The following is a 14,855-nucleotide window of genomic DNA, read 5'->3' on the forward strand; positions in this document are numbered from 1 at the left end:
ACTCTGAGAGGCTGGGGCGGGCGGATTGCTCGAGGTCAGGAGTTCAAAACCAGCCTGAGCAAGGGCGAGACCCTGTTTCTACTATAAATAGAAAGAAATTAATTGGCCAACTAATATATATAGAAAAAATTAGCCGGGCATGATGGCGCATGCCTGTAGTCCCAGCTACTTAGGAGGCTGAGGCAGTAGGATTGCCTGAGCCCAGGAGTTTGAGGTTGCTGTGAGCTAGGCTGACGCCACGACACTCTAGCCCAGGCAACAGAGTGAGACTCTGTCTCAAAAAAAAAACAAAAAAAACCCTGTAATCCTAGCACTCTGGGAGGCTGAGGCGGGCGGATTGCTCGAGGTCAGGAGTTCGAAACCAGCCTGAGCAAGAGCGAGATCCCGTCTCTACTATAAATAGAAAGAAATTAATTGGCCAACTAATATATATATAAAAAATTAGCCGGGCATGGTGGCGCATGCCTGTAGTCCCAGCTACTCAGGAGGCTGAGGCAGGAGAATTGCTTGAGCCCAGGAGTTTGAGGTTGCTGTGAGCTAGGCTGACGCCACGGCACTCGCTCTAGCCTGGGCAACAAAGTGAAACTCTGTCTCAAAAAAAAAAAAAAATTAAAAAAAAAAATCCATCCATGGAATTTGAAATTAAGAATCTCTGCTCTAAAAGTTTCTATAAGAAGTTGGTACTTCCTAGCTCTTGGGAGGCCGAGGCGGGCGGATTGCTCAAGGTCAGGAGTTCAAAACCAGCCTGAGCAAGAGCGAGACCCCGTCTCTACTATAAATAGAAAGAAATTAATTGGCCAACTGATATATATATAAAAAAATTAGCCGGGCATGGTGGCGCATGCCTGTAGTCCCAGCTACCCGGGAGGCTGAGGCAGAAGGATCACTTGAGCCCAGGAGTTTGAGGTTGCTGTGAGCTAGGCTGACGCCACGGCACTCACTCTAGCCTGGGCAACAAAGCGAGACTCTGTCTCAAAAAAAAAAAAAAAAAAAGAAGCTGGTACTGAAGTTCAAGACATGCTCCCCCAAAATATGCTGCTTTGGTATATGAAGTCTATTTCTTTTTCTATTTTATTCTTGTTATACTTGTCACTGACTTGAAGCCCAAGTAATGCCATTCCTACTTTACAAACGAGAACCAGGGCACAGAGAAGTTAAATGACTCACTCAGGGTCACAAAGGTAGCCCATGGCAAGGCCACAATCTGCACTAAAGTATCCTGGAACCAGAGACTATGCCCTTAACCATGACATCAATGGTTACCTAGCTTTATTTTTAACTAAAGGCACTTGAAAAACAACTGGTACATGAAGGGTGCGCTAACCTCTCTTTTCTTCCTGAAAGCAGATGAGACTACCATATAAAAGATGCCATCCCTATACCAGAAGGGAAGAAACATTCATATCACCAGAGATGGGGAGTCCAGGCCAAGAGAAATCTGCACAAATCTTGTTAACCTAACCCTCATCTTCCTTGTTACTTCTCCATGAGTGCCACTCTTTGTCCAACCTGGTATATGAGCACTTAGGTCTAGTCGCATCTTTGGGTCTTCTATTTTTTCTTATGATGGTTTCCACATATGTGTAAATAAAATTCGTATGCATTTCTCCTGTTAATCTGTTTTGTCAGTTTAGTTAGGCCCAGCTGGAGACCCTAAGAGGGCAGAGGAGAAATTTGCCTCCCCTGTAGTACCAAATTGGGCAATGAAGAATGACCAGCACTGCAGGGCTGGGATTAAGCAAAAGGAAATTGAATCGACCACAGACAGTTAAGGAAGCATATCCGAGCACTTGGGCACCTGTTACCTTTTGGTCTGCAAAGAGCCAGATGTGTGTGTGTGTGTGTTTTTGAGACAGAGTCTCACTCTGTTGCCCAGGCTACAGTGCTGTGGCGTCGGCCTAGCTCACAACAACCTCAAACTCCTGGACTCAAGCAATTCTCCTGCCTCAGCCTCTCAAGTAGCTGGGACTACAGGCATGTGCCACCATGCCTGGCTAATATATATATATATATATATATATATATATATATATATATATATATATATAAAATATTTTTTTTAGTTTTCCAGCTAATTTCTTTCTATTTTTTTAGTAGAGATGGGGTCTCACTCTTGCTCAGGCTGGTCTGGAATTCCTGAGCTCAAACCATCCATCCGCCTCGGCCTCCCAGAGTGCTAGGATTACAGGTGTGAGCCACCACACCTGGCCAGGAGATGTTTGTTTTTTTTTTTTAATTTATATTTTAATAATTTAATTTTCATTCTTTTTTGATTTTTTTAAAAATCCACTGCTGACTGGATAGGAGATCCAGTTTTTTTTTGTTTTTTTTTGAGACAGAGTCTCGCTTTCTTGCCTAGGCTAGAGTGAGTGCCGTGGCGTCAGCCTAGCTCACAGCAACCTCAAACTCCTGGGCTCGAGTGATCCTTCTGCCTCAGCCTCCCGGGTAGCTGGGACTACAGGCATGCGCCACCATGCCCGGCTAATTTTTTATATATATATCAGTTGGCCAATTAATTTCTTTCTATTTATAGTAGAGACGGGGTCTCGCTCTTGCTCAGGCTGGTTTTGAACTCCTGACCTTGAGCAATCCGCCCGCCTCGGCCTCCCAAGAGCTAGGATTACAGGCGTGAGCCACAGCGCCCGGCCGGAGATCCAGTTTTTGACAAGGGCTGCCTCAGAGCACAGACTGGTACCTGCTTCTGGGGTGGGTGTTGATGAAGTTTCAGGTCAGAGCATGATGGATGGAGTTCTGCTTTTTGAGGCTATGAAGGAGGGGTTGTGGCCTTTTGAGGACAGGCATTGAAAACCTTGTCTGGGATCAGAAGGGTAGCTAAGGCTGGAGAGGGATGGCTAAGAGGAGGGCTACAGGAAAACAGCAATTATTAGGACAAAGGCCCAAACATTCCAGCCTGCTGGCTTCACTGTGTCCACCTGGCCTGTGACAATACAGGTAGAAGAGGGCCCAGTGATTGGCTCTCTACCTGGACTCCTCTGCGGCCTCCTTCACAGATAAGGGGAGTGCATATTTGAGCTTGAAGCTTGTGGCAAGAATTACCTTGGGTATCTTTCTCTTCTTCCTGCCATTCTGTGGGTCTCCGAGGTTAAAGAACGTGTCATCAGGGCTGCTGGGAGTGGAGGGGGGGCTGATTTTGGAAGGGGACCCGGTTCCATCCCGACTCAGCTTCCTAGTGTCCAGCAGTTTGAAGTTCCTCCTCTCTGAATTTTGCCGGAAAAAAGCAGGTTTGGACAATGACTGCTGTGAGGGGAAGGGAGAAAAGAAGAATAAATAAATACAAATGGAACTGACCGGGAGACAACTGGTGGTGCCAGTGACGAAGACCATGAAATTGAGAATTGAGTTGGTCTAAGTTCCCAGGGTACATGGAGTTTGTTTATGCTAATAAGTGCTCAATAAACACTTATCATCCAATTATGGAAAATTTGTGCGATAAAGGATGTACACCTAATCCAGTTTCTCTCTTTAGATAAGTGGGAAGTCACTTAGCTCAATCCCTAGACTTTATAGATGAAGCTTTTGGATAATCGAAGACACATGTACTAGGAGTTATATGACCTAGACCTATCTTTGACTTTCCCACTGCCTCACTGAGTGTCTCCTATACAAGGAATTTGGCTTCTCAGCCTCAGTATCTTATTTCTAAAACAAGCCTCTTTAAAGTCAAAAGGCAAATAAAAAGCTTGCTAAAAAAATTTACAACTCAACACAGGAAAGAACTTTTTTCCCTAATATATACCACAAATTAATGAGAAAAAGACTAACAACTCAAAAGATAAATAGGCAAAAGAATGGAAAATTTGTAGATAAGGAAATACAATCACGCTTAGATATATAAAAAATTCTTACCATCACAAGAGTAAAGAAAATTAAAACTCTGTTAAAGAAATGTTTTTCACTCAAAGATAGGAAAATTTGATAACTGAATCCATTGATGAAAGCGAGGGGGAAAAGTCACTTGGTTGGTAGAAATATAAACTGGTTATAGAAATAGAAATATATCTATTTTGGTTGGTAGAAATATAAACTGGCACAGTTCTAGGAGTAGTTAACAAAATACAGTGCATATACCCTTTGACTCAGGAATTCCACCTCTAGGAATTTACTCTGCTGATATAATCATATTTGTGCAGTGTTATATTATACAACAAGAGTTACATTGTGCAAAGTATATTGCACATTATGATGTGGTTTGTCATCACAAACTACTGGAGATGGACTAAATGTCCATCAGTAGAGGCTGGTCAAATAAGTTGTGATACATTCATATAGTGGAATACTATGCAACTGTAAAAAATGTATATTAAGCATAAAAAGCAAGGTATAGAATAGTTGGCATAGTATGCTGGTGTGTGTGTGTGTGTGTGTGTTTTAAGGAGCTGTTTTGCTGGCATATGCATGGAATAGTTCTAGAAAAACACATAAAAAACTAATTATTGGTTGATCTGGAGGAGAGAAATGGGGGATGGGACAAGAGGAAGCCTTTTCACTCTATACCTTTTGTACTCCTTAAATTTTGAACTGTATGAATGTATTAACTATTCATTAAAATAAGAAATATTAATAAAATAAAGTAAAAGAAGCACTTTGACTCCATGTTTACTAGCAATATTTTCAGGAGTCACATTTTATGATGCTATATAGTTGCAAAGTTTCTTTTTTAAATTAATGAATGAGGCTGGGTGCGGTGGCTTATGCCTGTAATCCTAGCACTCTGGGAGGCCGAGGCTGGAGGATAGCTCAAGGTCAGGAGTTTGAAACCAGCCTGAGGAAGAGCAAGACCCCCGTCTCTACTAAAAATAGAAAAGAAATTAATTGGCCAACTAAAAATATTTAGAAAAAATTAGCCGGGCATGGTGGCGCGTACTTGTAGTCCCAGCTACCAGGGAGGCTGAGGCAGGAGGATTGCTTGAGCCCAGGAGTTTGAGGTTGCTGTGAGCTAGGCCAATGCCACGGCACTCACTCTAGCCTAACAGAATAAGACTCTGTCTCAAAAAAATTAATTAATAAATTAATTAACTAAATGAAGTAAAGGTATATAGAGTACCTAGCAGAGTACCTGATAGTCAATAGGCTTCGACATGTTATCTCACTTTCTTCCTCTTACAGGCACATGCTGCCAAGCTGGCTAATTTTTTTTTTTTTTTTTTTTTTTTGAGACAGAGTCTCGCTTTCTTGCCTAGGCTAGAGTGAGTGCCATGGCGTCAGCCTAGCTCACAGCAACCTCAAACTCCTGGGCTCAAGCAATCCTCCTGCCTCAGCCTCCCGAGTAGCTGGGACTACAGGCACGAGCCACCATGCCCGGCTGATTTTATATTATATATATTAGTTGGCCAATTAATTTCTTTCTATTTTTATGGTAGAGACGGGGTCTCGCTCAGGCTGGTTTTGAACTCCTGACCTTGAGCAATCCGCCCGCCTCGGCCTCCCAGAGTGCTAGGATTACAGGCGTGAGCCACCGCGCCCGGCCAAGCTGGCTAATTTTTAAAACAATATATTTTGGGCCAGGCGAGGTGGCTCACTCCTGTAATCCTCGGCACTCTGGGAGGCCGAGGTGGGTGGATAGCTTGAGCTCAGGAATTCGAGACCAGCCTGAGCAAGAGCGAGACCCCGTCTCTACTAATAAAAAGAAAGAAATTAATTGGCCAACTAAAAACATATAGAAAAAATTAGCCGGGCATGGTGGCGCATGCCTGTAGTCCCAGCTACTTGGGAGGCTGAGGCAGAAGGATTGCTTGAGCCCAGGAGTTTGAGGTTGTTGTGAGCTAGGCTGATGCCATGGCACTCTAGCCCCAGCAACAGAGTGTCTCAAATATAAATAAATATATATATATTCTACAGATAGGATCTCACCATGTTACTGAGGCTGGTCTCACACTCCTGCCCTCAAGTGATCCACCTGCCTTGGCCTTCCAAAAGTACTGGGACTGCAGGCATGAACCACCATGCCTGGCCCACTCTTGCCTATTTATCTTGTAGAATTCTAATGTTTTTCTTATTATTTTGGATGAGCTCTATACAGAACAGATATTAAGCACTGGTCAGTTTTGCTGCAAGTATGCTTTTCCTGTGTGGTTTATTTGTATTTTGGTTATGTGGAATTTTTCACATAACTTTTTATAGGAAAATCTGCTAATCTTTTCCTTTGTGATGCATTTAATCTTTTTTCTTTGCCTAGTAAATCGATCTCTTTTTAGAAGTTTAATATTTATTAAATATTAAATTTAATATTTATTAAATATTAAATTCAATTCCATTTTCTTCAGGATTTCTCTTGGTGGTTTTTTTTTTTTTTGAGACAGAGTCACACTTTGTTGCCCGGGCTAGAGTAAGTGCCGTCAGCCTAGCTCACAGCAACCTAAAACTCCTGAGCTCAAGCAATCCTACTGCCTCAGCCTCCCAAGTAGCTGGGACTACAGGCGTGTGCCACCATGCCCGGCTAATTTTTTCTATATATATTAGTTGGCCAATTAATTTCTTTCTATTTATAATAGAGACAGGGTCTAGTCCTTGCTCAGGCTGGTTTCGAACTCCTAACCTTGAGCAATCCGCCCCGCCTCGGCCTCCCAGAGAGCTAGGATTACAGGCATGAGCCACTGTGCCCAGCTCTTGGTTTGTTTTGAACATACTTTATTCCTTAATACATCAGTAACTTATTTTGTACTATGTTTATCGAAATCATTTTTTCTAGGTTGGATGAGGTGGCTCACGCTTGTAATCCTAGCACTTTGGGAGGCTGAGGCGGGTGGATTGCTTGAGGTCAGGAGTTCGAGACTAGCCTGAGCAAGAGTGAAACTCCTGTTTCTGCTAAAAATAGAAAAATTAGCTGGACATGGTGGAGTGCACCTATAGTCCCCAGCTACTCAGGAGGCTGAGACAGGAGGATCATTTTAGCCCAGGATCTGAGGTTGCTGTGCACCAGGCTGATGCCACTATACTCTAGCCAGGGTGACAGAGCAAGACTCTGTCTCAAAAAAAAAAAAAAAAAAAAAAAATTGATGACATGGGGAAATATTCATGATACATAAACATTTTAAAAGCATCAAAATTGCATATAAAATATGATAATATGATAAAAAATCTTTTTCTTAATGTCTTCACACATACACACAAACACATACACATAGTGTATAAGAAAATATGAAAAAAAAATTAAAAAACCAAATTGTTAACAGTGGTTATATCTGGGTATTGGAATTACATGTAATCTGTAAAAAGATCTTTAAAACACAAATACACTGGGAGGCTGAGGCGGGCGGATTGCTTGAGGTCAGGGGTTCAAAACCAGCCTGAGCAAAATCGAGACCCCGTCTCTACTATAAATAGAAAGAAATTAATTGGCCAACTAATATATATAGAAAAAATTAGCCGGGCATGGTGGCGCATGCCTGTAGTCCCAGCTACTTGGGAGGCTGAGGCAGGAGGATTGCTTGAGCCCAGGAGCTTGAGGCTGCTGTAAGCTAGGCTGACACCACGGCACTCACTCTAGCCTGGGCAACAAAGTGAGACTCTGTTTCAAAACAAAACAAAACAAAAAAACCCCATAAATACACATATGCATGATACCAATCTGTTATAGAAAAATTAGAAAATAGAGGTGAGCATAAAGAAAAATAAAATTTCCCAATTGTGGATGAGTTTTATATTCTTCATTATACTTTTCAGCATTTAAAAAACGTTTATGATGAGAGTGTTTTATTTTCAGACAAAAGAAAGGTTATTTTAAAAAAGAACACATATCAAAAACTGTAATTCTATTTATTTAGCAGACACACATGAATAGCACTTACTATGTTGCAGGCACTAGTCTAAGTGGTTTATGAGCATTAATTTGATTAATCTCCGTAAGACCCTTGAGCGGGCTAGACTATTATTATTACTCCCATTCACCAATGAAGAAACCGAGGCATGTATTCTAAATGAGATCATTTGCCCCAGCCACACAGCTAGCAAGTGGCATAGGCAGGTTTTGCATGGAGGCTGTCAGGCCCCGGAACCTACACACTTGGCCAGACACTGCCTCCTGCAGACACAGCTAAGTGACACATGATCTGCTCGTGTGAGACTGTGGGTGGGCCATACAGGCAGCCAGAGAATGCCAGTCAGAATACATTTTCCCTTTAGGTGTCAAAACAAAAAAAAGTGTTTCTCATATTAGCCTAGATTCCCTTAACCATAAAAATTAGTTCTGCCACATTCCCTGTGCAGTTTGAGCTAAAGAAATGGGAGCAGGGGTGGGGGTGGCACACATGTAGCAAGAAAATAAAACGGTCCCTTGTCAGGAGCTTGCATTTGGCGTTCACACGCAGCGGCATCTGCCCCCAGCAGCACGTCTGCTCCTTTCTGAGAGCCTGACACTTCCCTCTATACTGGGACTAGGCATGATCTAATGAAACGAACATCCCAAAGATGGCTGAGGACATTTCCATGGCTGGGACAGGACTTTGACACAGAGGGACTGCTTCAGCAAGTTCTAGAGTCCCAGATGCAGCCCAGATGTTGCAGATGCTCAATGAATATTTGATGAGCTAAATGGAGGAAGTGGTTAAGTCTGCAGCTGTCCCCCAGAACAGGGGCACAAATCAGACACCCGGACGTGGGCAAGCAGAACAATGAACATGGACACAGCATTCTGCTGATGACCTGCAAAGGCCCCAGACAGACTGCAAGCGCCAGTGGCAATCAGACACGGGTGCCCGACAACTGCGTTTTCTTTCTTCAGGACAGCTGTATCTGGACTTCAAGTTCTTTCGGAGATTCTCACCTATTGGGCTTAGCGGCTTCAGTGGCTGAGGCTCTAGGTGTCCTCTAGCCTGGCAGGGACAGGAAGAGAGGGGTTGTTAAGCCTTTACTCTCTGGTATGAGGGAGGAGAGCCCTGCTCGGAATGCAGAGCTGCTTTGGGCAGATGTTTTTCATTGTTCCCCAGAGGTGATGCAGTTCACTCCTGCATGAAGTGGGGAGCCAGGCAGGATGTGAAGGGGGCAGACTGCGTGTGACGGATGTCTTTTTTCTTCTAAGTCAGGCTTCTCCACTATGGGAAATGAAGGATTTCCTAAACGTTGAAGATATCCATATTCCAGGGAAAGCACAAACAACACATTTCCAAGGCAAGTAGAAACTGTTTGCTAATTATTGGTCATATGGATTATTCATGATGATGCTCTTCTCCATATGAGGAGAGACACGGCAGTTAATAGGTTTGGGCAAGTGCTGTCGTAATTGGTTTGGGTCTGCAAGACCCACCCTTTGGGATAGGTCGTAACTTAGCTCTTCAGGAAGCTTCCCTTTGAGACCGTCAAGCACAGAGGGCCGGCCTCGGGTAGAGATGCCCCCACCTGCCAGCAAATGCAGGTCCCGTCGGGCTTGGACAGGAAAACGGTGGTTTTCTTAGGCCAGAAACAGACATTTAAACTGACATTTGCAACAGGGATTTGACCTTCCTTTATTTACTACAATTTCTTCAAAAACTAAGTATTTGGAACAACTATGTTAGGCCTTACGGGAGACACAATGAAACAGATAGTATACTTTCTGACCTTGAGGAATTTATAATCTAGTTGGGGAGATGCTTTTAGAATATATTATAAAACTTACATCACAATTCAAACCATCAATGTAAGAGGTGCCATAACGCAGGATACAATTTAGTGTGAAATGAAGGTAGGAATGACCTGACACAGGGTCAGCAAATCATGGCTTGTGGGCCACATCTGGTCCACCATTTGTTTTTGTACAGGCCATGAGTTAAGAATAGTTTTCACATTTTTGAATAGTTGAAAAACAAATAATGTTTCATGGCAAGTGAAAATTATATAAAATCCAAATATCAGTGTCCATTAAAAAAAGTTTTATTGGAACATAGCTGCACTCATTTGTTTACATATTGTCTATGGCTGCTTCACACCATAATGGCCATGCTGAGTGGTTACAATAGGGACCATATAGCTCGCAAAGCCTAAAATATTTACTCGCTGGTTCTTTAGAGAAAGTTTGCCAATCCAAGGCCTGTAACTTCAGAGGGCAGTTGGTAGGCTCTCGCTGGAGGGGAACATTTATATGTAGCAAGTGCAGGAGATTAGGAAACATTGTGTGCCCAGCGATCAATTATGAAGGATATTTATTGCTGGGCTAAAGAACATGAACTCAGGCCTATAGGCAATGGGTTGAAATCATTATCATGTATGTGAATATAGTTACAATGTTATCCACGTGGACATGGCACAAACTCCAGAAAGTTCAAAAGGATATTCTTTTTTTTTTTTTTTTTTTGTAAGATAAGGTCTGACTCTGTTGTCTGGGCCAGAGTGCAATGACATCATCATAGCTCACCGCAACCTCAAACTCGTGGGCTCAAGTGATCCTCCTGCTTCAGCCTTCTGAGTAGCTGGGACTGTAGGTGCATGCCACCATGCCTGGCTAATTTTTCTATTTTTTGTAGAGACAGGGTGTCACTCCTTCTCAGTCTGGTCTAGAACTTCTGACCTCAAGCAATCCTCCTGCCTCAGCCTTCTAAAGTGCTAGGATTAGGCCGGGCGCGGTGGCTCACGCCTGTAATCCTAGCTCTCTGGGAGGCCGAGGCGGGCGGATTGCTCGAGGTCGGGAGTTCGAAACCAGCCTGAGCAAGAGCGAGACCCCGTCTCTACTATAAATAGAAAGAAACTAATTGGCCAACTAATATATATAGAAAAAATTAGCCGGGCATGGTGGCTCATGCCTGTAGTCCCAGCTACTTGGGAGGCTGAGACAGAAGGATCGCTTGAGCCCAGGAGTTTGAGGTTGCTGTGAGCTAGGCCGACACCACGGCACTCACTCTAGCCTAGGCAACAAAGCGAGACTCTGTCTCAAAAAAAATAAATAAATAAAAAATAAAGTGCTAGGATTGATTACAGGTGTGAACCAGCAAACCTGGCCCAGAAGGATATTCTGTAAAAAGAAAATCTACTCTGACCTCTGAGTACTCAGACAACTCCACCCACCGAGGTCCTCAGTTATTCATTCTTAGGTATTCTTACAGAGATATTCTTGTATATATACAAACATGTGAGTTTACGTATGTATATTTTTTTCATTAAAAAACCCACAAATGGGGCTGGGCGTGGTGGCTCACGCCTATAATCCCACCACTCTGGGAGGCCGAGGCTGGAGGATTCCTCAAGGGCAGGAGTTCAAAATCAGCCTGAGCAGAGTTTGAAACCAGCCTGAGCAAGAGCGAGACCCCGTCTCTACTATAAATAGAAAGAAGGTAATTGGCCAACTAATATATATAGAAAAAATTAGCCAGGCATGGTGGCGCATTCCTGTAGTCCCAGCTACTTGGGAGGCTGAGGCAGAAGGATTGCTTGAGCCCAGGAGTTTGAGGTTGCTGTGAGCTAGGCTGACGCCATGGCACTCACTCTAGCCTGGGCAACAAAGCAAGACTCTGTCTCAAAAAAAAAAAAAAAAACCAGCCTGAGCAAAAGCAAGACCCCATCTCTACTAAAAATAGAAAGAAATTAATTGGCTAACTAAAAATATATACAAAAAACTTAGCCAGGCATGGTGGTACATGCCTGTAGTCCCAGCTACTCGGGAGGCTGAGGCAGTAGGATCGCTTGAGCCCAGGAGATTGAGGTTGTTGTGAGCTAGGCTGATGCCATGCACTCACTCTAGCCTGGGCAACAAAGTGAGACTCTGTCTCAAAAAAAATATCCCACAAATCCCACAAATACTGTTCTACACCATGCCTTTCAGTCTTATATCTTAGAGAGTTTGTTCTATGTCAGGACATTCTTCTTTTTTTTTTTTTTTTTTTTTGAGACAGAGTCTCACTTTGTTGCCCAGGCTAGAGTGAGTGCCATGGCGTCAGCCTAGCTCACAGCAACCTCAAACTCCTGGGCTCAAGCAATCCTTCTGCCTCAGCCTCCCAAGTAGCTGGGACTACAGGCATGCGCCACCATGCCCGGCTAATTTTTTCTATATATATTAGTTGGCCAATTAATTTCTTTCTATTTATAGTAGAGACGGGGTCTCGCTCTTGCTCAGGCTGGTTTCGAACTCCTGACTTCGAGCAATCTGCCCGCCTCGGCCTCCCAGAGAGCTAGGATTACAGGCGTGAGCCACCGCGCCCGGCAGGACATTCTTCTTAACAGTTGTATAGTGTGAGTATGGATGTACCACCTTTTATTTACCCAGCTTGAGGAGGTTCTGAGCAACTCAAATGGTATCTTAGGAAGCCTTGCTGAGCAGAGGGGTTCCAGGAGAACCAGAGGCAGGGAGACCGGGCAGGTAGTAGATGTACAAATGCAGGAGCCTGGCTGGGAGGGTGGCCTGGAATTTCAGTGCAAGTTGGGACTCCAGAGTGTTCAAGTCCACTGTGCCCCCTGTCCGGCCACTGCTCCCCTGGGGACTCATACCTTGGTGGGTGTGTCAGGGATTGAAGAGGTGGGAGAACCAGGAAAGGTCAAGACACACTTCTTCCCCAGGCAGCGACCATGTAACTCGATGTCCTCATAAGGGTTTTCCTTCACTGGTGGATCTATGGTCGAAGACAACAGGTCAGGAACGTGGGAATACTGTGGAAGTTTTCCTTTTCAGAACACTGAAGCTAACTTCTTGGCCTCTCCTGCATTAATCCTTGTGGGGACGTCTGTTGTTTTGCTATGTATTCACCCGCCTCTTGGCAACCGCCTCTGATTTCATATAGTTAACTCCCCATGTCCCCATTAGTAGCCATATGAGATTAACCCCATTCCCAGCTTCAGGGCTTTAGCCAGTCCGAGTATCCCAAATCCCTCCCTCAGTGATCAGTACAGGGAAGGGCTCATATCCTAAGCCTAAGGCAATCACTGCATGGTATTCCCAGACTCCAAAGGTGAACACAGGACCTAAGCTGGTCTGGTTAGGGGGGACCTCAAGATTTTTTTTTTTTTTTTTTTTTTGAGACAGAGTCTCGCTTTGCTGCCCAGGCTAGAGTGAGTGCCGTGGTGTCAGCCTAGCTCACAGCAACCTCAAACTCCTGGGCTCAAGTGATCCTCCTGCCTCAGCCTCCCGAGTAGCTGGGACTACAGGCATGGGCCACCATGCCCGGCTCATTTTTTCTATATATATTAGTTGGCCAATTAATTTCTTTGTATTTATAGTAGAGACAGGGTCTTGCTCTTGCTCAGGCTGGTTTTGAACTCCTGACCTTGAGCAATCCGCCCGCCTCGGCCTCCCAGAGTGCTAGGATTACAGGCGTGAGCCACCGCGCCCGGCCGGACCTCAAGATTTTTGCTGGGACTTGCAGGACTTGCACAGGCTCTCCTTCCCCCTGTGCAATCTGAGGAAGGTACAGATTCCAGGGAGCTGATGAAACCATTGTGGGAATCATGGGAAGCCTGCTGAGAATGGAGCTAACCTGAAAGATAAGAAACAGAAGAAGGAAGAGCCAGCTCTACTCACATGAGCCAACAAACTCCCTTTGTTGTTTCAGGTGGGTTTTCTGTTCCTTGTAACTGGAAGCATCCTGTTAGGCAGTCACTACTGAGACAAGTCCAGATCTCATACCCATTTAGGTTTGGGAAGCCTGCTGCTTCGGCAGGAACCCAGCCTGGACTCTGTAGTTCAAATAATGTATGGTTCAGTTCAGATAGCTCAGCTAAGTACATGCCCTTTCCTGAGTCTTTTATTTCCTCCCTGCATGGGTTTTTTCTGCTGTTGACGACTGAATACAGGCATGTCTGTGTATATCCACACTCCCTCTCGCCTGCACACACGTGTGGGTTTCTCTCTTTTTTTTTTGAGACAAAGTCTCACTCTGTTGCCCTGGGCTCAAGTGATCCTCCTGCCTCAGCCTCCTGAGTAGCTGGCATCACACTTGGCTAATTTTTTCTATTTTTAGTAGAGATGGGGTTGCTCAGGATGGTCTTGAACTCCTGAGCTCAAGCAATCCTCCCTCCTCAGCCTCCCAGAGTGCTGGGATTATAGGTGTGAGCCACCAAACCTGGCCAGTTTTTCCCCTTACTAGTTTGTTTCTCCCCCCACCCCGTACCCCCACCATAAGCAGACACAGCATGAGCTCACACCTGACTGAAACCATGATCTTCCCCAAAGATGTTTTTACTTTTTAAAAATTTTTGGAGACAGGATTTCACTATGTCTTCCCAGCTTGAGTGCAGTGGCATCATAGTTCACTGCAACCTCACACTCCTGGGGCAAGTGATCCTCCTGCCTCAGACTCCTGAGCAGCTGAGACTACAGCTACTTTTTTCCTATTTTTTGTACAGATGGGGTCTCACTCTAGCTCGAGCTGGTCTCGAACTCCTGACTTCAAGCGATCCTCCTGCTTTAGCCTCCCAGAGCGCTGGGATTACAGGTGAGAGCCACCGTGCCCAGCCCCCTTGGAAGTTTGTTGAACTCACCAAACAAACTCTGTGAATCTGAGTCCCACTTTGGAATCTGAAAAGATTCTTTAGAACTAGGCCAAAGTTACTTTTTTAATAACAGACACTCATTTAGTCTGTATTTTGATGCCCTGTTAGTGCCACACTCCTACAGTTACTGAAAGAGTATGATGGTCTATATATTTTCTTTCCCTACAATCCACTGAGCATCTGTTACAAACCAGGTATTTGACATACTATTCTGTCCAGTCCTTTTTTTTTTTTTGAGACAGAGTCTCACTCCATTGTCCTGGGTAGAATGCTATGGTATCATAGCTCACAGCAACCTCAAACTTCTGGACTCAAGCAATCCTCCTGCCTCAGTCTCCCGAGTAGCTGGGACTACAGGGGCATCCCATGATGCCCGGCTAAGTTTTCTAGTTTTAGTAGAGACGGGGTCTTGCTCTTGCTCTTGCTCAGGCTGGTCTCAAACTCCT

General features: G+C 44.4%; 1 protein-coding gene across 3 annotated transcripts in view; it reads right to left on the reverse strand.

Moving 5' to 3' along the window:
• Positions 1–14,855, reverse strand: part of DENND2A (DENN domain containing 2A) — a 107,585-nt gene that overhangs the window by 45,209 nt on the left and 47,521 nt on the right. For 2 of the 3 annotated variants that reach the window (XM_012768015.3, XM_076006662.1), the window contains 2 exons: positions 12,412–12,533; positions 3,058–3,258 (listed from right to left, as the gene is read on the reverse strand). In XM_012768015.3, coding sequence (XP_012623469.2) covers positions 3,058–3,258; positions 12,412–12,533 — 323 coding nt within the window. The remainder of the gene's footprint in view (positions 1–3,057; positions 3,259–12,411; positions 12,534–14,855) is intronic. The other variant, XM_012768017.2, reaches the window with a different exon arrangement.

Source organism: Microcebus murinus, chromosome 9 (assembly GCF_040939455.1).
Source record: "Microcebus murinus isolate Inina chromosome 9, M.murinus_Inina_mat1.0, whole genome shotgun sequence".
Classification (NCBI taxonomy): domain Eukaryota; kingdom Metazoa; phylum Chordata; class Mammalia; order Primates; family Cheirogaleidae; genus Microcebus; species Microcebus murinus.